Genomic DNA, 22479 nt, shown 5'->3' with positions numbered 1-22479 from the left:
TACTAACTCTTTCATGATCAAACCATTACAGTTAATAACCATTCAAGCGTTTATCCCGAAACACTTCCTTCCTCGCCGAATCAGGTATTGGTTCATGTTGGTTTATTATTGTTTTTGGTTTATTAACCGGTTTAGGATGGTCCTATTGTAAATATAATTTAAGATGGTTTAGCATATATTATGCTTAAAATAACTTAAATTAAATAATAGTAATATTATGCTTAAAATATAATTTTAGAGAGTTTTTAAATATAGTTTACAGCACATTATATGGGATGAATTTAATTTATTAAATTTATTTATTACTTAAAACTAAGTTTTTTAAAAAACATACTGAGTTATAAATATCAATTATGGACTGGTGAGTATAACATGAAGACAAAACTATAAATATTTGATTTTCAAGATAAGAAATTCAGCTTTTATTCAGTTACTCAATATATAATATCTTAAATTTTTTTTTTAAATATACATAAATTTATATATATAGATTAATCTTCCAAACTTAAACTATTATATTATATATGAATGATGTTTTTAAATAAAAATAATTTCTGATTAAAAACAAAAATAAAAACAACAAATTGTTATTTTCAAATAATGGAAGTAATTTACATTATACTATCATTTAACAAGTATTAGATATGTTTTGATATATCATTATTTTCTATATCCAGAAAACAATAAATTGTTAAACAACAATATCATCTAGGTTAAGTATATGAACAACACAAATTCAAACATCAAAAAATATTTACATAAACATTATAATACAATAATTTAATCAAAAAATACAATTCAAAAAACCAATATTCAAAAGAATAGTTATATACTTAATATTTGAAAATCAAAGATATTTTTGCTAAAATTGTACTTACCTGGCCAAGGAGATCGACCATCTTTTTACGGATGGATCAATTGTTGAGCATGTGGTCGATCCGAAAATACTCTACAGTTTAATTAAATATCTAAAACATTTATTTCAACACTCAACGGATAGTTTTGCTAAATATGATAACTAGATCGCCAACAAAATTACAAAAAAGATATTTAAATAGTAAAAAATATGTTAATTTAACGTGTTAAAATTTAAAAATAAATTTTAATTATGACATGCATCTTAACATTTATATAAATATATATCATACCTTAAATATAAATAATTTAACAACTTAAATTGAAAAAATAATAAAAATCCCGGGCGTATCCCGGGTTAATCCCTAGTCTAAAGCAAAAAGCTAGGAAAAAGTGATGACAGAAAGAAATTTAGAGAATAACGTAAGACTATTTATAATTTAACAATTAAAATGGACCATAAAGGAACATATAGTAACCAATGGGTATTTTCTGAATTGAAGTAACTTCATGGACGATATTTGTAATATCTTCGGCTGAAAACATCCTTCTCTATTTATCTGTTTTTTTTTTTGTAAAAATCTCTATTTATCTGTTATGGCTCGGTTTGTTCTACTTGTTTGTTCTCTATTATAGTCGACAATATTTAACAATAACGAGGCCAAAAACTGAAGATGAAAAGGAGTGAAATTATGCACCTTCCAACCTACAACAATTTATCAGACTGACATTAAATTCTCGTGGTAGGGCTAGTCAATTTGGTTAATGCCTTAATTTCTCAAAGAACAACAATACGATTCATGGGAGCCATTGTCTTATAGTCAACAATCGTCGTTGAATGATTATTTCAGATTCGTATATGTTATGTTCTGCACTAGACATGATCTTATACTATCATCGTCGCATTAGTTTTCTTTCTGTAGCATGGTCAACTCGGACCTTATTGATACGTATAAATCTACCCGTCCATATCTCTTGCGTGATAATGATGTTGATAGATTAAATTAAATACGCAGACCTCTTGTCATATAAAATAATCATTGATCGATGAGCATGAGTCGATGTTGAGTTAGTAGAAAATAATGGACATTTGACGAGATGGATCGAGCCATTTTCAACTACATATGTTTGATTTTATATTTTTTAAAAAAACTATAAATGTTTGATTTGCTTATCAGTCGCTACATTAAATTGATCTTGAGAAACATTTCTCAAATTTACTTTTAAAGGAAGAAACAAGAAAACGAACAACCACAAACTTTGACAAATAAGTGAATTCAGATAATTGTAGCGATCAATTTCAATGGAATGATAATGACGCCCAAAATGATTTTGCACTAATCTTTTATTGACTTGTTACTCGAGCTCCATACTCCAATTATTACTAAATAGCAACATGAATTTAAGATCTTTTTAACTTTCTCTAACCTCTCTAGTCTCTATGCATACTCGCAAACATTTGCAAGATGATAGATCATAGATGTATAGTGACACTTTTCAGAACACTGTAGATACAGTTATAAATATTGTTTTTGATTTCGATCGCATCCAGTGTCCATTTCATTTTTCGCTGAAGTATTCCTTTTGTTTTCTGTTGTTTTGTTGAAGTATTTAGTGTCAATAACTCAGTATAGTTTTCAAATTTCAATATTTTATACTGTAAAAAAACATCTGGTACAAAGTGCTATGATACTAATTTGATTTAATTTTGTTGATCATTAAAAAAGTATAATTTTCATGACATTACAAACAGGATATATATGCTCAGCAAAATAGCTTACAGTAAACAAAATTGTCTGGTTCTCTACTGTTAGTCTGTTACTTCTCTTCGAAATAGGACCAAAATTCATTGCCTCGGTCGAGTCGACTGAAACTTGTATGGTTAGAACATACAAGTCTTTTTAACCCCCCCCCCCCCCCCCCCCCCCCCCCCCCAAAAGAAGACCTTTAAAATATCTCGATTAAATAGTTTATAATACGCTAACTTAACTAATTTTGAAAGACGTTATAAATCTGGTACAAGTTGCCATCGAGATTTTGCACACAAGAAGTGTTCAAAGGGACCCTTCTTCATCTTTATATATCTTTTTGGACTTCGGCCGGCGTTGGCAGATTATGACTTATACAGTACTCTATATACCACCATTTCTTCTTTTTAATAACCTATATTTCTCAATTCAAAATAAAATAAAAATAATACCTCTTTATATATCTTTCTAGTGTAGTGGCATATAGGCTCCGATCAAATTCAGATACATTTCATTATTCTCGTAAGAAAGATGTTTTCACGATCATTAGCTACTTCGTAGTATTGTAAAATATTATATCAACTAGTTGATTATCCGCGCACGTACACGGAATGATACATGATATGTATGTTCTAATAATTTTTGAATACTAACTTTGCACGTTCAACCATAATTATTTCATGTCATAAGCCATATATATATATATGTATACACTAATTTGAATATCTGTTAAATGTGATTTTTACTCATATGATTTTTTGATCATTTGTATTTTATTATAACAAAAAATTTAAACTTTAGATCATACATTTTTTAATGTGAGATTTTTAACAGTTTTCGTAATTTATAGTTATTTTTAAAAATTCAAAATATAATATGTACTACGAAAAAATCAAAATTTTTATTATATGGTTAATATAATTATTTAATTTATTTTAATAATATAAAATTAAAATAATGAAAATTGTTATCGAATATTTATTATTAAAATTTTTAATTGTCAAATATATATTTTATTCATTTTGGTAATTTCGTAGCTTTTATTTAAAGAAAGAATGAAAAATAATAATTGTAGATTGTTAATTAATTTCATGGTTAGTTTAATGATAAATATATAATTTATGTTTAGTGGTCGAACATATTTCTCTAGGGACTTTAAAGAGTATTCTAGTGATGACACATATACATATACATGCATATATGAGATTTTTTATAAATACATATATACATACGTAAATAAAATATCAATAGCTTATACTAGAATGTTATTTTCTCTAGAATCTAAGGAAAATTCAATTTTAATAGTTCATGTGTATCACATTAACACTTAAATAATTTATTACCAAAAAAAACTATAGAAAAAAAAACTATAGGAAAATTCAATTTTAATGTTTTCACGATCATTAGCTACTTCGTAGTATTGTAAAATATTATATCAACTAGGTGATTATCCGTGCACGTACACGGAATGATACATGATATGTATGTTCTAATAATTTTTGAATACTAACTTTGCACGTTCAACCATAATTATTTCATGTCAATAAGCCATATATATATATATATGTATACACTAATTTGAATATCTGTTAAATGTGATTTTTACTCATATGATTTTTTGATCATTTGTATTTTATTATAACAAAAAATTTAAACTTTAGATCATACATTTTTTAATGTGAGATTTTTAACAGTTTTCGTAATTTATAGTTATTTTTAAAAATTCAAAATATAACATATACGAAAAAATCAAAATTTTTATTATATGGTTAATATAATTATTTAATTTATTTTAATAATATAAAATTAAAATAATGAAAATTGTTATCGAATATTTATTATTAAAATTTTTAATTGTCAAATATATATTTTATTCATTTTGGTAATTTCGTAGCTTTTATTTAAAGAAAGAATGAAAAATAATAATTGTAGATTGTTAATTAATTTCATGGTTAATTTAATGATAAATATATAATTTATGTTTAGTGGTCGAACATATTTCTCTAGGGACTTTAAAGAGTATTCTCGTGATGACACATATACATATACATACATATATGAGATTTTTTATAAATACATATATACATACGTAAATAAAATATCAATAGCTTATACTAGAATGTTATTTTCTCTAGAATCTAAGGAAAATTCAATTTTAACAGTTCATGTGTATCACATTAACACTTAAATAATTTATTACCAAAAAAAACTATAGAAAAAAAAAAGGTTAAATGGTACGGAAAATAGTTGGTTCAACACATAATTAATAGTGGGACGTGCATATAAGAAGGAAAACATTACAACAAAAAAAGATTCCCTATGATATTCAAAAAAATTATTCTCAAGTTTTTTTTTTGTCATCTATTCTCAAGTTATAACCAATTTAGTTATACTTTACTATGTGTACATTAAAATATGTAATATATTGGGCCAAAACAAGAAACATGTGAATTTGTACATTATCAAATGTGAGAGTGAAAACGTGGCACCATTCACATGCGTTATTCAACCTAAAGAAGTGGAATAGTATAGTTAGTACTTAGTACAATCGAATCGATAACTCATGTATGTATATGCAAATGTAATATATATGTGTAATGTACATTTGTACATTAAAAGCTTCACGTAGTCGATGCTTTATCATTGGTATGGTGCCTAAGTTGCGGCTTATCTAACAACCCACTAAGCTCTTCTTAGTTTGGTCTATCATAGAGCTCTATTATTATTATCTTCTATCAAAATCAATTAATTACTATGACGGCTTGACAAATTGTGGCTAATCTTTAATGATAATCTCTATAATCCCTTTACTTAGTTGTAGATACCTATTACGATATCATACTTCCAGTCTATATAATATATGTATGTGACATTATATAAAAGTATGTTTAGCGTTAAAAGTATACTAGAATGCCTAAAGAATAAAGATGATAGAAATAGGAACCATTAAATATATAGAAGGTTATATTGACTGACTTTCGAACTCAACAGAGCAGGCCAACTCAATAGCTACTCCAACTCAACCTAACTCTGAATTTTATGAAGACTAAATAACAATGATATGACAATTTTAATGTAAAATGTCTTACGCATGTTTGACTATATACTAACATATGTAGTTCTGATCACATGTTGCATTTATTTCTTTTTACACTTACATAGTACATCTCTCTCCTTATACTACTAATAATATAGACTGATTATTGGTTGGTGATATACGTACGTGTTATGTAAAACCGAATTCTAACGTAGTTAACCGAAAAATCTAAGGAAAATATGTAAGTAGGTTATATTGTGCATACATATTAGACCGTATAATATTAAGTATAAAATACGTATACAGAACGACACACATGTGAAACGAACCAACATGTATTAGGAGATGGTCCCATTAAGAGAGATCTCATGACTTCAAATCAAGAACTGGTCCAATTACAAAATGGACACGTAAATATGTACAAAGCTTAATCTCCATCCCTCTAATGGGTCTACACACAGCCTAGCATTTTTGTATTTTCTGCACTGTCTTTTTTATTTCTTTACTTTTTAAAACTTTGATATAATTCTTTTTCTTTTTGATCAAAAATTTGATATAATTATTTGAATTCTTATTTTAAGCTTTTCTTCTCTGATTTTTTTTTTTAAATCTCCCTGGAAAATTCTCAATTTTTCCAATGAATGAGTCTAGCTGGTTCCTTTGATTTTGCCACGACTAATCAAATCCGCATAATTTTTTTCTAAAAAGTGAGAAATAGAAGGAAAAAATACATAATATAACAATTATTGATGAAGTTCATAAAATAAAAATCTGGGGCCTTTGAAAGATGCTGTCTCACATATTCATTCATCTTTCAATAAAATCCAATATACATGATTCCATATTGGTCAGGCATGCTAAATGTAAGCAAGCAGCATTTATGGTGTTGCATCAGGTTACGGCAGAATATTGATTACAGAAACTCAAGTACCCAAACTAGATATTAACTTATGGGCTTAATAGAATAAATTTTTAACTTAATGGACTTTACTTAGGCCCGTTAAGGAACATTATGAAAAAGTGAAGCAACGGGCTTTTGTGATTATTAGCGATTCTGCAGTTTTCTTCTCCGGCGAATATATAAAGATAAAGTAAAACACAAGCATGAACGGAGCTTCGCACTGCAATTCCGTTTTGCTCCATTCTCATTATTGTTTCAAGTCATCGTGGTTCCTACGCTTCTTTTTCTATATGATTTCTCCAGTCAACACATTATGATTTTATCAAAGATTTACTGAGACGAAAGTTTTTGAAGGAAAATGGCAGTAATCAAAGACTACAACAATAATCGATCTACAGTTATATTAGAACCAGAGTAATTTATTTAACTAGCTGTTGATGGGCCCACTCGAAAGTAGGACCCTCCAAAAATAGGCGTATGCCACTTAAGCGAGGAGAGCACACGGTATTCTTTAGTAAAAGGCGAAAGAATAGTTCGCTCTGTGCTCACCTCATGGCTGCGTGATTTTGAAAAGGTGAACGTGAGCTGTATATATAATGTAACGTCTGCTGCTACATACTCCCGGTTATCCGATGTGGGACTTGCACACGAAAGACCAAAATGCGCTCGGGTACTGATTTAAAAATCATGTTGGGCCTTAAATATGTGATGTTATTGTAATGAAGTGAAGTTTCTGCATCTAGACTTATTTGTTTCTTCTTTTCCAACCAGATATGTAGTAAACTGCATCAAGGTCAAGGAGTAGTTACAAGCAACGTAGCTGGAAGGTTACACTAGAGTCATTGTAATTGGTGACTCAAAGCTGGTCTGAAAACCAGGTTTGTTACGCTCGTATGGACATTAGGCTACTCTTATAGTTCTGGAAAGCGAGAAGAACAAGGAACTCTTAGAGCTGCTGCACAACGAAGCTGTCGCAGAAACACGTTAGGGTGATGATGAACTTGATAGGGCTGGTGTTGAAGAGAATCTTGAACCACCGAATAGTTCAGTGTCATCCTCAGATGAGCAACGTATAGATAGAATCCGAAAGCTGGAGTTGACTCTATTGAACAACCAACAACAAACCAAGTATAATCCATTCATAGACGTTTATCTTAGGAATGCATCGCTGATGAACATGCTCAAGCAAAACTTGGGTAGAATCCTTTGGACCATTTTCTTTATTTTTTTAATTATAGATATGCGGAAACAGAGAGATTCAGGTTTGTTCCGTTAACACAGCACTCATCATTTTGATACGTTACAACAACTTATGCACCAAGTTGTCAACGAACTTCTACATCTTTCATCACTCCACTTTCAAAACAAGTTACACAGAAACTGAAGTAGCAGCTATGAAAAATTTCAACTAGCTATTGTCGGGCCAACTCTAAAGCAGGACCCTCCAAAAATAGGCGTATGCCACTTAAAAATGGAGAGCACACGGTATTCTTTAGTAAAAGGCGAAAGAATAGTTAGCTTTGTGCTCACCACATGGCTGCGTGCTTTTCAATATGTTGAACGAGAGCTCAATTTATGGTAACTTCTTGTGCTAGTTACTACCATTTATCCGATGTGGGAAATTGAAATGCCGTGGGACCAAGAAGGCGCTCGGTACTGATTTAAAAATCTTATTGGGCTTTCATGGGCCTCAAATAAAATCACGTTATTGTAACGAAGTGAAGTTTGTGCATAAAACTTATTTGCTTCTTCTTTTTCCAACCAGATTTGAAAACTGAAAAAGGTTACGACAAAGTTGCCGTCATTGGTGATGTCTTACTTAATTCAACGCTATTCTATTATGTAAATGAAAACTAATCAGAAACAAAGGAAACAATAACACACGAAAATCAACATCGATCGGAAATATGTGAATAGAAAAACTATAGAGGAACCAATGTCTGAATATTTGTGTAACTGTATTACATCCCCATCTTTTGTAATAAAAAGGTATTAAGAGATGAGGTAAAAACAAAATCAATCTAAATAAGTGAAGTAAAAGTAAAATAATTAATCTAGGGTAATATCCACAAGAACAATCCGACGGTTGATAAGAAAAGACTTAAACTCGATGAACCGTCGATTCTCGCGGCGGCACCAAAGCTACCAGTATCTCGTTCCCGAGTGGTGGCGGCCGGCGGAGACGTGCCGTTAAAATTAGGATTAGCACCGTACAAGTACTGGATCCCTTCCACGTCATCACTCGTCAAGTCAACTTTACGTTTCCCCGTCGTGATCGTCGGATACATGATCGACTCCTCCACAGAGGAATGTCCCAAACCAAGAAGATGACCGATCTCGTGAACCGCCACCGACTCAAGATCAACCGCCGCCGTCACGGAGAGGAAACTGTCGAGGTCTCCGGAGACAACCCAGTTCTCGTCAGCGTCGAGATGGAACTTCCCGCTCGGAGGCGAGAAAGCGTGAGCCAGCGTGCCCAACACGCCGTCGAAAGGCTCCCCGTCGCCGTGGTCGCCGGTGTAGAATCCGATCGTGATGTCGGAGGTCGTGAAAGACTCGATGTTCGTGAAGTTTAAAGCCGTAACCTCCGACCAACGTCCGAACGCGCGCGCGAACACGCCCTTGACCTCGTCGGTCAAGGGGTTTCTCGGGTCGAAAGCGTAGGTCAAGTCGCGGCGGTCTCTCGGCCACCGTGGCTCTCCGGGGAAAAGCGTGTAGTGTTTGACCGTGTGCAAACGAGGTACCTTGCCTCCTGGGGAGAAGTTGACTTCGAACGTCTTTCTTCTCCCGTTGTGCATCAGCGACGTACCGTTGACCACGTCCGGGTTGCCGCAACGCGGAACCACGATGTGTTTAATGGTTAACGCGTCGAGCTCTCCGGTTACGTTTAACCGGAAATTCTTTTGGTAAAGTTCAACGGCGTTTTTTAAGATGTCGTCGAAATCATCTGTGAAGTTGCCTGTATATGTCTCCGGGATGTAACCAAAACGTTGGAAGTATTTTTTTATGCGGAAGAGGCCGTCCACGTTTTGGCCGTGGTGGCAGCCGGTGAAATTGGAGAAGGCGTCCCAGAAAACGTGTGTGGTGTTACGTAGAGAGGGTGGAATGGCGCTGGAGTTGGGGAAGAACCAGGCGGAGACGGGAGAAACGATTAGGAATAACGATAGAAACCCGAAAACGCAAAACCTCATGGTGGTTTTGAGATTAGAGGTAAGCCACCCAAAAAACTAAAATGGAGAGATAATATTGGGATTTTAGGAGAGGATCTAGAGAGAGGGAGGTAAAATCTAAAAACAGGTAATGCCGTTTTTATATTTAAGATAATTGAGGAAGTTTGAGGTCAGCTACTGCGTTTGCGTTTTGTTTTGGCGGGTGAGGGGCCGTTGGGAATCGTTAGCGTGTCTGCCAAAGTTCTGCTTTTAAAAATGTTTTAAGAAACTGGTGAATGATTCCAATGGAAGCATCTATCGTCTTAGTCACGTTGAAACTTCGCAGAGGTCATCAAGGGAGAAGACTCCTGTGCCACAGAAAGACTTCAGTCCGGTTAGGTTAAGGATGGTAGATAACCGGTTTGAGGAAAAAGTCAAGGTGGCCAAGTCAAACAAAGGGGGTTTAACTAGTTTTTGTTTTTAAGTTTCAAGTGGGAGTTGGTTTGGTCGGAAAAGTCATCAGCGAGTCTTTGTCCGACGCGTTTTAAAGGCGTCACCCAAGTCTGCTGTTACAATCTTGTACATTCGTTAAGTGGTAACAACATATGATTCCAATGCTTCACATCAAATACCTTTTGGGTCCACTTTTATTCTCTGTTTTCATTTGTTATATCCGATTTATAAGACTTTGAACGCCTTCACAATATTGAGGAGGCAAACAAGGGAAATTTTCGTTCATGTTTGGATATGGATGAATGGTGTTATAACCAGGTAGCTCCATTATGTCTTCACACAATCTGAACCGTTCAGACAAAGAGGAGTTTATGGTAGTTCTAGATTTCTAGGCCATCACCGCCCAGGACAGAGCTTGAAAACTAATAATTTTAGAGCCTGTCTAGACCTGAGAGAAAAAAAAAACAAAAGAACACTCGTTTACATGCAAGAAAAGTTTATAGGAAAGAGATGAAACAATTTGGAAAACGTTTAGTAAAAAAAACTACTTATAGTATTGTTATTTTAGATCTATTCAAGAAATAATAGACCTCGTCATTTTTAATTGGAACCGGGATGAGGAATCCAAAGGGCTAGTTCTCAAGAGGCTCATTGAACATGGAGATTTGGATATGCATTCACTGATCACATTAACTCCCTTGCGTTTTGTATTCCAAATTCAAAAGCTTTTCCCGAGGTTCATTATTTTTCATTTACTGTTTGTCAAGAAACCTCTTGAGATTCTTTAACCTCTGGTTCTTCAATATATAGAGGCAAATCTTCTTGTCTTCTTTAAAGCGTTATACCTACAATAGTAAAGTATAAGTTTCTTCTCTTCCACATTTGGTTTCTCTTCTTTTTACTTTGATTTCCAATGGCTAAAAGTGTAAAGTTCAGCTTGAAACTTCTCATTGATGAGAAGAGAAACAAAGTTGTTTTGGCTGAGGCTGAGCAGGATTTTGTTGATGTCCTCCTCAGTCTTTTGACTCTCCCAATGGGTATAATCGCTGGCTTGCTGAAGGATCACAATACAATCCTAGATTGTTATAGAAACCTTAACAAAAGTGTTTCAGAAATGGACATTCGTCATTTTGAGAATGATGCTTTCAAGAGTTTGTTGCTGTCTCCCAAGAGTAGTAAGGATATCCATCGCAAGAGGCTCAAGCTCAAGCTGAACCGAGATCTTTGTGTGCCCAAGTTTTTTCAAGAGTGCTTCATGCGGAAGCAGGGCATACAGCAATTTCAGGACAATATGTAGCTGTGGAGCTTTGATGGATCTTCAGATTCATGTCCCAGAAGAAGAGCAAGTTGAAAAGGTGATAGGAGATGTTGCAGATGGAGTGTTTGTAAATTGCCGATCCTCTTTCATCATCACAGATGATTTAAAAGTGACTTCTAACTCTATTGGTGATCTCATGAAAGTTCTTAAAGATCTAGGGTACACTGGTTATAGTGATCTGCAGGAGACCCTAATTGATGTAGGGTTTGAAGAGGTAACTTTTTGTTTTTTCTTTTCTGTATAATTGTTGCTTAATAGGTTCTAATTCAATAATCTTTTATGGATATAGGTTGTGAGTCTACTAGGATGTTTATTTAGCTCCACTGACAAGCGTATTCCTCAGAAAAACTTGCATGACAAGTAAGAGGATGCATGAAATGTTGTCTCCACCTACGCTGAAAAAAGGGAACGCAAATCCAGGCGGAGCGTGTTCTGTGAAAGTTTTTGCTAGAAAGCTTGATAGAAAGATTCTTTATGCAGAGTGCAATGAAGACTTCATTGACTCTCTTCACACCTTTCTTGTGCACCCTCTTGAGATGGCTTGCTCATTGTCTAATGACAATACCATTTTTGGATGTGTTGGAAACTTGTGTAGAAGTCAGTGTAGAGGAGCAGCTTCCACAAGTTGTAACCTTCCTGATTTTTATATTTGTAGCACCAACAAACTGCTTGATTATGCTCACTATTATTCAGTGACATATGATGTTGGATTCCTCTCAAAGAATACTCGAGTCGCAAAGTCGCTAGGTACATTGATAGGTCTCTCTCCAAAAGTGGCAACATTGTGAGTATGTATCCAAAAGTGAATCCTGGAAGTTCATTAAGTTGTGGGAGTGGGTTTATGAAGAGAAAAACGAAGTTCGTCGTGTCTGATGATCTTACTATAACTCCGATGAATTCATCTTCAACCATTGGCTTGTTAAGGAAGATGAAGGTAGACATCAATGATCTCGAGGAGTTTCAGATCACCATTTCCAAAGCAGAGGTATGCTTTTACTATTAAATCACATACTTTAACTTTTTGTTCTTTGGTATATCCATCTTGCATCAGTTACAACTCTTTAATTTTTCTCATGCCTGCAGCTCATTAGCATTCTTAGAGCTTCATTGGTCTCCTCATCTGCATTGACCGATGGTCTCTCAAATTTGCTAGTCAAGAAACCAAAGATAGAGACTTGAACTCCACCCAAGAGACTTGTGGTTTCTGATGTTCTTATTGGCTTCCAGGGTTTTCTTTTGTGCTTGTTGCTCTTCTTTTCTCTACTCTATGCATCTCATTTTATGATTCCTAATACTCTTTATTGGATTATCTTTTAGTATCACTCCTTATTTCCAAACTATGGTTCGATCAAAAGTTAAAATCAATATTTTGCTGTTGCAAACAAGAAGCATTATTGGTTAACATATCATCACATATTCACATAAAACAGTTCACAAACGTTGTTTGTTTCCCCCTACAGCTAAAAGGGCAACACTTAACAATAAATAAATAAAACATAAAGTAGACAAAACACAAACAGAGAGACAAACATGTTATGATTAGTCTTTCCTAACACTTAGAAGGCCTCTCATAATCAGGAGGCAAAGAAGGGCAATTCTCGTTCATGTTTGGATAAGGTTCAATGGTATTATAACCAGGTAACTCCATTCTGAATTCACCCAGAATCTGACAGAACTCAAGCTTCCCTTTCTCCGTGTTACACCAACTCGGTAGCCTCGTCTGATTATCCTCAAACAACCTCAGAGTATACGCATCTCGAATCTGAAACAAACAAAGGAAACAACACTAAGAGACTGAAGTTAAATGGAAAACAAAAGGCAGGTGAAGAAGACTCACAGTGAATTCAGTGACTTGAATATGATCAGCGAGAGGACCAAACACACCAGCAGCTTTGTACATAGCAAGGATGAAAGCAACGCATGTTGTTGACTTCCCGTCGCTGTATACCCACTCATCCTGTTCAGGGATGGTGAGTAGCTCATCAAAAGACATTCCACGCCTCGCTGTTTCTTCAAGAATCCCATACAAATCCAGCTCCTGCTAAGCATTAACTTATTAGCTATCCTATTCAGAAGAGTAGGAGAAAGTACTTTAATGCATACCTCAGTACCGAGCCGTTTATTGAGTGCCTCGTTCCACATATTAGCAGCATATGCAGGTTGTACACGAGTCCACATAGACATGACAGAAATAACCAAGTGAGCATCAAGGGGAGGAGGGTAGTTATCGGCAAGAGTATCGATCCAGCTAAAAATCATGTTGTGATATCCATAAGGCTTTCCCAACATGCTCCGTGCATACTCCCACGCAGCAGTATTATTAAACTTTGCTCGTACATCAGGATGCAAAGGAAGCAAAGCCACTTGCGGATTTGAACTATCCTTCAACGTTAGTTCCCACCATTCATCCCAAGGAATCACAACAATGATCTCTTCACCCTTCTCGTTCTCATGACCAGATTCACCAACCCAAAGCCTCCCCACATCATCCTTCAAACAAACAGCAGTGTGACCAGCAAAAGCGCCAGTCACCCATTTCTCCAAAGTCTCAAACCCACCCCACCTTCCTCTAATCTTCGACACCGCCAAGAAATCTCCGGAACGCACATCTTCCGGATTGATCACAGACCGCCAAGGCTGAGGCCGCTTCTCGAACGTGGCGCCCATATGCTTCGTCAAGAAAGCCAAGTTCGCGTTCTGCCCCCAGCCCGTGTTGGAGAAGAGAGGCAACACATCGATCAAAGAAAGCAACGTCCCTAGCATCCCTGACGGCATAAGAAACACTGAAACTCCATGCTCCTTCACCTAAACATTCATAAACTAATCATCAACACAGAGTCCCTCTTAAAAGAAGACAATACAAACTAATCAAAAAACCTTCTTACATAATCCAACTCAGCTGTTTCTTCCCAAGAGCCAAAGCTCAAAGTATGAACTCTGGCAGAGAAATAGTAATCCCATGTGATCCTATACGGCGTTGCGAAGACATAAAGGTCCATACACGTTAAGCTATGTGCCTCAGACGTCTGCACAAAAAAGTCCCCAAACTAGTTAAATTCCGACCAAAGATTGAAACTTTACAAGAAAAGAACCAAACCAACAACCTTGACATGTCTGCACACAAAGTTCCCCAAAACTAAAAATTCCGACAAAAGATTGAAACTTTTTTTTTTGCTAATTCTCTGGCCAAAGATTGAAACTTTTTAACAGAAAAAGAAACAAACCTTGAGATGGAGAAGGCCACCTCCAAGACCAGGCTCATCTCGATCGCTAACGGTGATGTCGAGACGAGCCTCGTTGCCTTTAAAGCAAGCGCCTTTCCACTCAAGAGACGCGTTGTTGTTCGGAGTAACGGACCCGACGAAGACCGGCAGCAAATCCACGGCGCTGTGGAAGCTGTTCAGGACGGGCCACGAGACTTGACGTGGCAGCATCGGGAGGACATCGTTGACGCTGAAGGGGACTTTTAGGGATTGACCCAGGTCAACGGAAAAAGCTAACCCTAGAAGAAGAAGAAGAAGGTATATGAGGTTTCGAGTTAGAGACATTCAAATCAATTAGTGGTTTTTGAAACAAAAGGTTTTTGGTGGTGTTAAGGTTGAAGATGATGATCCATTCTTGGTTTCAACCTTTTCTCTCTCTCTCTGTTGTTTCTGAGAATTGGACTTTGGGGAGGTTAAGAGATTAAAGCTGAGCTGGGATGATGATGAAATAGTCTTTTCTTAGTTTTTTTTTTTTTAAGATTCTTCGCTTGCTCCCTTCTTCCACGTCAGCGTTACGTTCTGGCTGCTCCGAGTTTAGTTCCGGTTTAGTTTGATCTCCACGACTGGTTTTATGATCAGTTCCGGTTTAGTTCAATATTCATGTCCAATTGCTTGCAAGTGTAGGAAGAATATTCCATATTAGCATAAAGATGCTTCTTCACTAATTTGACATATATATATCTACTAAAACATAATGATTGCAAAAAAAATTTAGTAGAAACATTACATGATGGGGAGAAGATAAATTGTTCACCTAAGAATTAAATGACTACAATGATGGTATGCAGATGCTGCTGTTCCTTATCCACATAAATAACCACAACTACCAAACAAAGCGTAATCATTGTACAGATAACAATCATTTCCTCCCAAAATGTAGACCACAACGCCTAACTAGTGACGATGAGTCGATCCATTGCTTTTTTGGAGAGTTTAGATTGCGAAGATGAAGCAGTTTGAGTAGCAAGGGATAAACAGAGAACTATCTTCTACCATCATTGGCTGTCTGAATGGGTTTAACCCAATCTGCATTTCAAGGAGATACATTATTATTCTCTATATTGTTTCAAAACATATAAGCAAAAAGTACTAGATTTTTTCTTTTGTGCAAAGAAACATCAATTATCCAACACAGGTTGATTGGAGAATTGGACATTAGTGTGTACTTGGATCCAAATTGATTTGTAAGATCTGAGAAAAGAAGGAAGATGTCTTGTCCTCTTTCAACTTCATTATATGTGTCGACCCTCTATTCTTTTTATACAGTATTTTGATGAGACATATGCCTGCACCATACGGCAGGAATCATATCCTATCCCCCCCTTTCTATTAGTATGACGTCATCAACCCACATAACAAAAAAAGCATAGATTTGAAAATAATAAAACCTAAAATGTAGACTTACAGGTAACGAGAGAGGTTGCCCTGTGATGGTTCTAATGCAACAAGCCGCAAGATGACAAGCTTCTTCACAGTAATCAGAAAACACAGCTGGGACTTTCATCCCTTTTATTAGTTCCTGAAGGTTTTTTTTTCACACGTGACATAAATGAATGATTAAAGAAAGGATGTGGTCACTGTATATATGTAAACAGTCATTGGTAAATGACGTAATCGTGGTAGATACTGAATAAAATTATCAGTTACTGGAAAAAATAGAAAACGTACAATAGTTGGCAACCAGCTCGGATATGCTGCGATGCCTGCGTTTGGAGCAATCACTATGTGAGGAGGAGGTGAATCCTGTCCAGACAAGGTGGTCAATCAGAAAACAAAAACACAGTAAAGTGGAACTAGATTGTACATAACTGTTCTGTTTATACAAGAATAGAAAAAGGGTACCTTTGCTATGTCACTGTAACGATCATGATAAAACCCTCGATAAAGCTGTAACGACACAGCTGAAGACTCAGACGATTTGTTATTGTGTTCGAGAATTTGACTTGAACATTTACAATCACATTCTTCTTCTTCCATGCAAGTAGCATAGCCGCAGAGGGAGATTATCTCTCCATCCCTATTCAACAGGTGAACATGATTCATCAGAATGGTGCCAACATATAAAACCAAAGAACTAGCTACGGCGTTTCAGTTGCAATCAAAGATATTATTGAGCTTTTGAATTGCTCACAACTCACACATGTTGTGGAACATCAGGTCCAACCAGTTGTAAGTGAATGCGCAGACCAGGGAAGAGCGCTCGCAGCTCAGCAAAGACTCCAACTTGACCAAGCTCCTTCTGAGGGCCTTCAGAAGCTCAAACTATCAGCAAATCATATTATCATAATGCATCCTTTGAAACATATGTATAATATTCCACATGCCAATATTAAGGTACTACACTACAACTACGGACATCTCCAAACAAAAACTGATTCATGAATCATACACAAGAACGAGAAAGAAGATAGCAACCTCAAAGAAAACGCAGTAGAATTACATACCAAGATAATGTATACGAAGTTCATCACTTATCCGGGGAGTCAAGTTTTCAATCCCAATGGCTTGGACTGCATGATATATTGTAAGTGGCTGAAACAACAAAAAGCTCTAAGAGTCAATAAATAGAAACACTCTCGTTAGACTAGCAAAACCGCATTAAATCACGTCAAGAAGATGTGTTACCCAGTGGAGAAGAAGAGCAACAGGAGAATCAAGAGGTATCTGTCTCCACTCGTAATAATCCTTCCAACTACATAGCTGGCTTGTTACTGGAGACAAAGGGCCTGCATGTGCGATGATGATCCCAAATAAAAATCAACTCTTCCAGTAAAACCATAACCAGAGGAGTAAAAATGAAGCGTACCACGGCATGGACAAGAAGAGCTTGGCAGATGCCAACCTTCATTTCTAAACCTATCATAAGCCGAGAAAGTAACAGAGGAGGAGCCACATTTGCACTCAAACATCCACATTCCAGCATGATGTAATCCCCTTTTGGTGAGGAAGGAGCACCTGCTCTCTTCCTTCTGACTAATCTAAGAAGGAATACAAAATGGTTCAAGAAATGAAAAAAGGCATCAGCTTTCTTCATCTAATGCTCTATCAAGAAAACCTGGACTGTAGCTTCTTCTGTGAATGTAAATGGAAACTCGTTTAAAAGATCAACACGACGCATTTGCTCTTCTAGTCTCTCGCACTCTTCCTTGTGATACCTCCAATGCGAACTCTGCAAAACCAAAAACAAGATCTAGCTTTGAGTGATCAAATCACCAATTTCCCAAAACAGATTAGGTCGACGAAGAAGAAGAAGGGCTTAAGCAGTAAGCAAAAACCTGGTGAGAGACGGAGCAATACGCCACGGCGCCACAATTGCCACACCTCCTCGTCGGTCGGCCAACGCACCGCGTCGCGAAGCCACGCGCAGCACACTCCATCCGCCGCCGGCGAACGAAAATGATCAAATGAACAAAAACTCAAGGCCCATTTTTGTTTTAATCCCAAGGCCCATTTGTGCTGATTCGAAGGCCCATCAGGTTTTTTTTTTTGAAACATTACAATTCTCCTTTATTCGTAGTTTCATTTCATCACCTGATTACTGTACCCGATAGAGAGCTAGAATTTGAACTGAAGTCAGTCTTGAGCTGCAACGTCACCAGAATTACAAAAAAAGTTAAACGAGCTTCTTTTACCATATAACATTTTTATTGTAATTGTTTTGAATGGAGGTTGGAAACTTTTGACTTTTGAGAAATCTTTCTCGTCACTTCTTCAACTCTCTTGCCAACTCCTGTTCTACAACCAATAAAAACTAAGTGAGGTATTGTTCATACCATAAACAAATTTATATGATTTGTTACCTAACAATTCAAGTAATCGAACTCAATCATAAGTGATAAATACTTATCATTAGCATTTTGCATACCATACGAAGTACAAAAAAGAAAAAAGAAAAAAGAAAAAAGAAAAAAAGGCTTTTAGTCGAGAAGAATGGTAGAGTTGACCGGTTGACTTGACCAAAAAATGATTAATTACGTCATTTCACTAGTCTTCGTACTTTCCTTTTACGAGTAGGTTGCGCGTTTTACATTTAAGGTGAAACGACCGGCCATATTGTTATACTACTTTATCTTCCTGTTTTAATAAGAGACGTTTTTTTTTGTAACACAATAAGAGACGTTTAATAAACTCTAAAATGTTTTATTTCAGCGAGAAATATATTTTCCATATGTTTTGTGGTGTGAACCATACCTTTATCATAATCTTACTTGCATTACATTCCTTTTTCGATTCAACGATACCTTTTTTTCTTTTTGTTTAACACGTTTCTATCTTCTGTTTGATACGCGTTATATTTATATGATCAGCATTACTATCATTTTATTTGAACTTTGTTTTATCAATGGTGATCACCCACTACTACTGGATTGATTTCATTCCCTACTAGTTTGACCGATTGAGATTTGCATATATCAAGAGAAATATACACTATTTATAGTTTAGGCAACACCAGTATTCAGTTGACCAAAAAAAGACAAAACCATTGTTTACTGCGCAAAGTAAGTAATCTCTTGCTTTTTCTTTCAATAATGTCAAATTGTAAATTACCTAAAGTAATAAATGAATTACTTCTATTATTTTATACATAAAAGAAGAATAAATGCACTATTGGCAGAATGTGAATTCATTTAATTGCCATAGAAAACAGAGATTTTCTCCTTTGTGTCAATAATTCAGTTGACAAAAAAAAAAAAACTGAAATGTTTTGGCATGTAGTTAAGACTTCTTTGGCATCAAAAATATTTCTAGAACACACAAAATTAAATTACAAGAATTCAACACATAGCACTCCTTTTAGACAAAGTCAGCGATACACATCCAACCGCACCAGCTCCACAAGTCCACACACGGAAAAGGACTCTAATTACCAAACCACCCTTTACCATCAACTCCACCACTAAGGGTATTTCCGTCACTTAAACATATCATAAGACCAAACCCCCGGGAAAAAGAGGTTCGAAGAAGAACAGATCAACTGCTCTCTGCTTCTAACTCCCCTCATTACCACCAAAACCCTCCAAAATTAAATTTAATAAACCTATCAAAAAATCGAATATTAACACTAAGCCCCTGAGATAAAATTAAACAAAGACGTTACGTTTTTCGCAATTTTATACGATCTCTCTGTACATGAGCTAATCGTTCATGGCTGCCATGTTACACCAGCCATGGCCGTTTCCTCTACAAGTAACCATACTTCTCTTCCTATGCGTCGTCGTTTTACCGTATCATTCCTTTTCACAATCAGATTCGCCTCAAAACATCGAGACTTTCTACCCAACCGCCGAACTCTCCCCGGTTCCTCCGCCGATAAACCCTTCTACCCCCTCATCTCCGCCGTCTAATCAATCATCGTCGTCAGATAGAGGAACGATCACCAAGGCCGTCCTCATAACGGCAGCGAGCACCGTAGTTCTCGCTGCAGCGTTCTTCTTCTTCCTCCAGAAATGCGTCATCGCGCGGCGAAGGCGACGGAGAGAGAACAGAATCAACGTCCAGAACACTTTACCTCCGTATCCTCCGACAACGACGACGGTGGCGGCGACGGAGACTTTGGCTAGAGAAGGTTTCACGCGGTTTGGAGGTGTGAAAGGTCTGATCCTCGACGAGAACGGCCTCGATGTGTTGTACTGGAGGAATCTTCAGAGCCAGAGGCAGAGAAGAAGCGGAAGTTTCCGGAAGGAGATCGTCGTGGCCGGAGGAGAAGAAGGTGGTAGTGAAGAGAAAGAAGTGATTTATTACAAGAACAAGAAGAAGATGGAGCAGGTCACGGAGGTTCCTCTCCTCAGAGGAAGATCATCCACTTCTCACAGTATAATCCATAACGATTCCTACGAGTTGGAATCGCCGCCGCCACCACCACCACCGCCGTCAATTCCGGCGAAGAAAACTGTCCCAGCACCGTCGCCTCCGCCTAAGAAGGGTCCTTCGCCACCGCCACCACCAATTCCGGTGAATAAAACTGCACCACCACCGCCGCCTCCGCCGTCGCCACCGCCAACTCCGATGAAGAAAACTGCACCAGCACCGCCGCCTCCGCGTCCTTCACCTTCGCCGCCACCACCTCCGCCGGTGAAAAAGGCGGCGGCTTTGTCGTCATCGGGATCAAGACCACCGCCGGCGCCGAGAGGATCAAGCGGAGGAGAGAGCTCAAGAGGTGGTGGAAGTGGTCAGGTGAAGCTAAAGCCACTACATTGGGATAAAGTGAACCCTGACTCCGATCACTCTATGGTGTGGGACAAGATCGATCGCGGCTCGTTCAGTTTCGACGGAGATTTAATGGAAGCTCTGTTCGGTTACGTCGCTGTCGGAAAGAAATCGCCAGAACACGACAAACAAAAGTCAAACTCCCCGACCAAAATATTCATCCTCGATCCAAGAAAGTCTCAGAACTCAGCGATCGTGCTCAAGTCCCTAGGCATGACGCGCGAAGAGCTCGTGGAAGCACTCGTCGAAGGACACGACTTCGTACCGGAGACGCTCGAGAGGCTAGCGAGAATAGCTCCGACGAAAGAGGAGCAATCAGCGATCCTCGAGTTCGACGGCGGCGACGCGGGGAAACTCGCAGACGCGGAAGCGTTCCTGTTTCATCTCCTCAAAGCGGTGCCAACCGCGTTTACGCGGCTAAACGCGTTTCTCTTCAGGGCGAATTATTATCCAGAGATCGCTCACCACGGCAGATCGCTCCAAACGCTGGATTTAGCGTGTAAAGAGCTGAGGTCTCGCGGTTTGTTCGTGAAGCTTTTGGAGGCGATTCTAAAAGCTGGTAACAGGATGAACGCGGGAACCGCGAGAGGAAACGCTCAGGCGTTTAATCTAACCGCGCTTTTGAAACTCTCGGACGTGAAGAGCGTTGATGGGAAGACGACTCTGCTTAACTTCGTGGTGGAGGAAGTGGTAAGATCGGAAGGAAAACGCTGCGTTTTGAATAGAAGGAGCAATAGCTTAACACGAAGCAACAGTAACAGAAGTAGTAGTAGCAGTAGTAGTAACAACGCTCCTCAAGCCATGTCTAAAGAAGAGCAAGAGAAAGAGTTCTTGAAGCTTGGTCTACCTATTGTCGGAGGATTAAGCTCTGAGTTTTCAAACGTGAAGAAAGCTGCGAGTGTAGATTACGACACTATTGTTGCGACTTGCTCGGCTCTTGCGGTAAGAGCGAAAGACGCGAGGAAGGTGATCGCACAGTGTGAAGGAGGGAGGTTTGTTGAGAAGATGATGACGTTTCTTGATTCAGTAGAGGAAGAAGTGAAGACGGCGAGAGAAGAAGAGAGGAAAGTAATGGAGCTTGTGAAGCGGACAACGGAGTATTATCAAGCAGGAGCTAGTGTTAAAGGAAAGAACCCTCTTCATCTGTTTGTTATTGTGAGAGATTTTCTGGCCATGGTTGATAAAGTATGCTTAGATATTATGAGGAATGTGCAGAGGAGGAAGGTAACTAGTTCTTCCGAGTCCACTTCCACGCAGAGGAATGCTGTGAAGTTTCCGGTTTTGCCTCCAAATTTCATGTCGGACAGGTCTAGGAGTGACTCCGGTGAATCGGATTCTGATATGTGAGAAGAGTTCATATTTGTTATTTGTAAATAATAGAATGATTGAGTTCTTGATTTTTATTCAAAGGTATTGAATTGTTGATAGATTTATATGATAAAGAATTTTGGTTTATGACATTTCCATGTTTTATGAACATGTCTTCTATAACCAAACATAGCTCTGATTTGTGAGTGTGAACTTCGCTTTTTATCCATCTTTGTTGAG

General features: G+C 37.2%; 4 protein-coding genes, 2 non-coding genes and 1 pseudogene across 9 annotated transcripts; 2 read left to right on the top strand and 5 right to left on the bottom strand.

The window, feature by feature from the left end:
• Window positions 1–1440: 1440 nt before the first annotated feature.
• On the bottom strand, window positions 1441–10914 carry LOC103831562 (metalloendoproteinase 2-MMP). The gene has a single exon (XM_033274347.1). It carries the CDS (start codon window positions 9730–9732, stop codon window positions 8596–8598), a length of 1137 nt encoding a protein of 378 aa, XP_033130238.1. The 5' UTR covers window positions 9733–10914; the 3' UTR covers window positions 1441–8595.
• LOC117127033 lies at window positions 6981–7100 on the bottom strand. Its single transcript, XR_004449791.1, has one exon. It is a non-coding gene; the product is annotated as a U5 spliceosomal RNA (small nuclear RNA).
• LOC117127035 lies at window positions 7967–8080 on the bottom strand. Its single transcript, XR_004449793.1, has one exon. It is a non-coding gene; the product is annotated as a U5 spliceosomal RNA (small nuclear RNA).
• Window positions 10915–10996: 82 nt separating the features above from the next.
• LOC103832244 lies at window positions 10997–12980 on the top strand (annotated as a pseudogene).
• Window positions 12837–15264, bottom strand: LOC103831561. Of its 2 annotated transcripts, none has more exons than XM_009107444.3 (5): window positions 14686–15251; window positions 14347–14487; window positions 13565–14266; window positions 13299–13499; window positions 12837–13223 (listed from the first exon to the last, which is right to left on the bottom strand). In XM_009107444.3, the coding sequence occupies exons 1-5, from the start codon at window positions 15007–15009 to the stop codon at window positions 13011–13013; spliced, it is 1581 nt and encodes a 526-aa protein (XP_009105692.1). In that variant the 5' UTR covers window positions 15010–15251; the 3' UTR covers window positions 12837–13010. The 2 variants fall into 2 exon arrangements, with proteins under 2 accessions (XP_009105692.1, XP_018508612.1); XM_018653096.2 differs by having other exon boundaries at window positions 12853–13223; window positions 13346–13499; window positions 14686–15264.
• Window positions 15265–15419: 155 nt separating this feature from the next.
• Window positions 15420–18329, bottom strand: LOC103831560 (zinc finger MYND domain-containing protein 15). 3 transcript variants are annotated; one of them, XR_004449012.1, is made up of 11 exons: window positions 18000–18329; window positions 17780–17914; window positions 17531–17702; window positions 17350–17450; window positions 17169–17256; window positions 16863–16971; window positions 16567–16741; window positions 16393–16467; window positions 16130–16243; window positions 15891–16010; window positions 15420–15750 (listed from the first exon to the last, which is right to left on the bottom strand). XR_004449012.1 is itself a non-coding variant. In XM_033274346.1 (10 exons), exons 1-10 carry the CDS (start codon window positions 18099–18101, stop codon window positions 15658–15660), a joined length of 1164 nt encoding a protein of 387 aa, XP_033130237.1. In that variant the 5' UTR covers window positions 18102–18329; the 3' UTR covers window positions 15420–15657. The 3 variants fall into 3 exon arrangements, 2 of the variants coding, with proteins under 2 accessions (XP_033130237.1, XP_009105691.1); XM_033274346.1 differs by lacking the exon at window positions 15891–16010; XM_009107443.3 differs by lacking the exon at window positions 15891–16010 and having other exon boundaries at window positions 17780–17893.
• A 1304-nt stretch (window positions 18330–19633) lies between these two features.
• Window positions 19634–22391, top strand: LOC103831559 (formin-like protein 8). Its single transcript, XM_009107442.3, has one exon. The coding sequence runs from the start codon at window positions 19870–19872 to the stop codon at window positions 22276–22278; it is 2409 nt and encodes an 802-aa protein (XP_009105690.1). The 5' UTR covers window positions 19634–19869; the 3' UTR covers window positions 22279–22391.
• The last annotated feature ends 88 nt before the right edge of the window (window positions 22392–22479 follow it).

The sequence above is a fragment of the Brassica rapa genome, chromosome A07 (genome assembly GCF_000309985.2).
Source record: "Brassica rapa cultivar Chiifu-401-42 chromosome A07, CAAS_Brap_v3.01, whole genome shotgun sequence".
Taxonomy (NCBI): Eukaryota; Viridiplantae; Streptophyta; class Magnoliopsida; order Brassicales; family Brassicaceae; genus Brassica; species Brassica rapa.
Note: the sequence above shows the minus strand (reverse complement) of the source record. Positions and strands in the feature narration are given on the sequence as shown.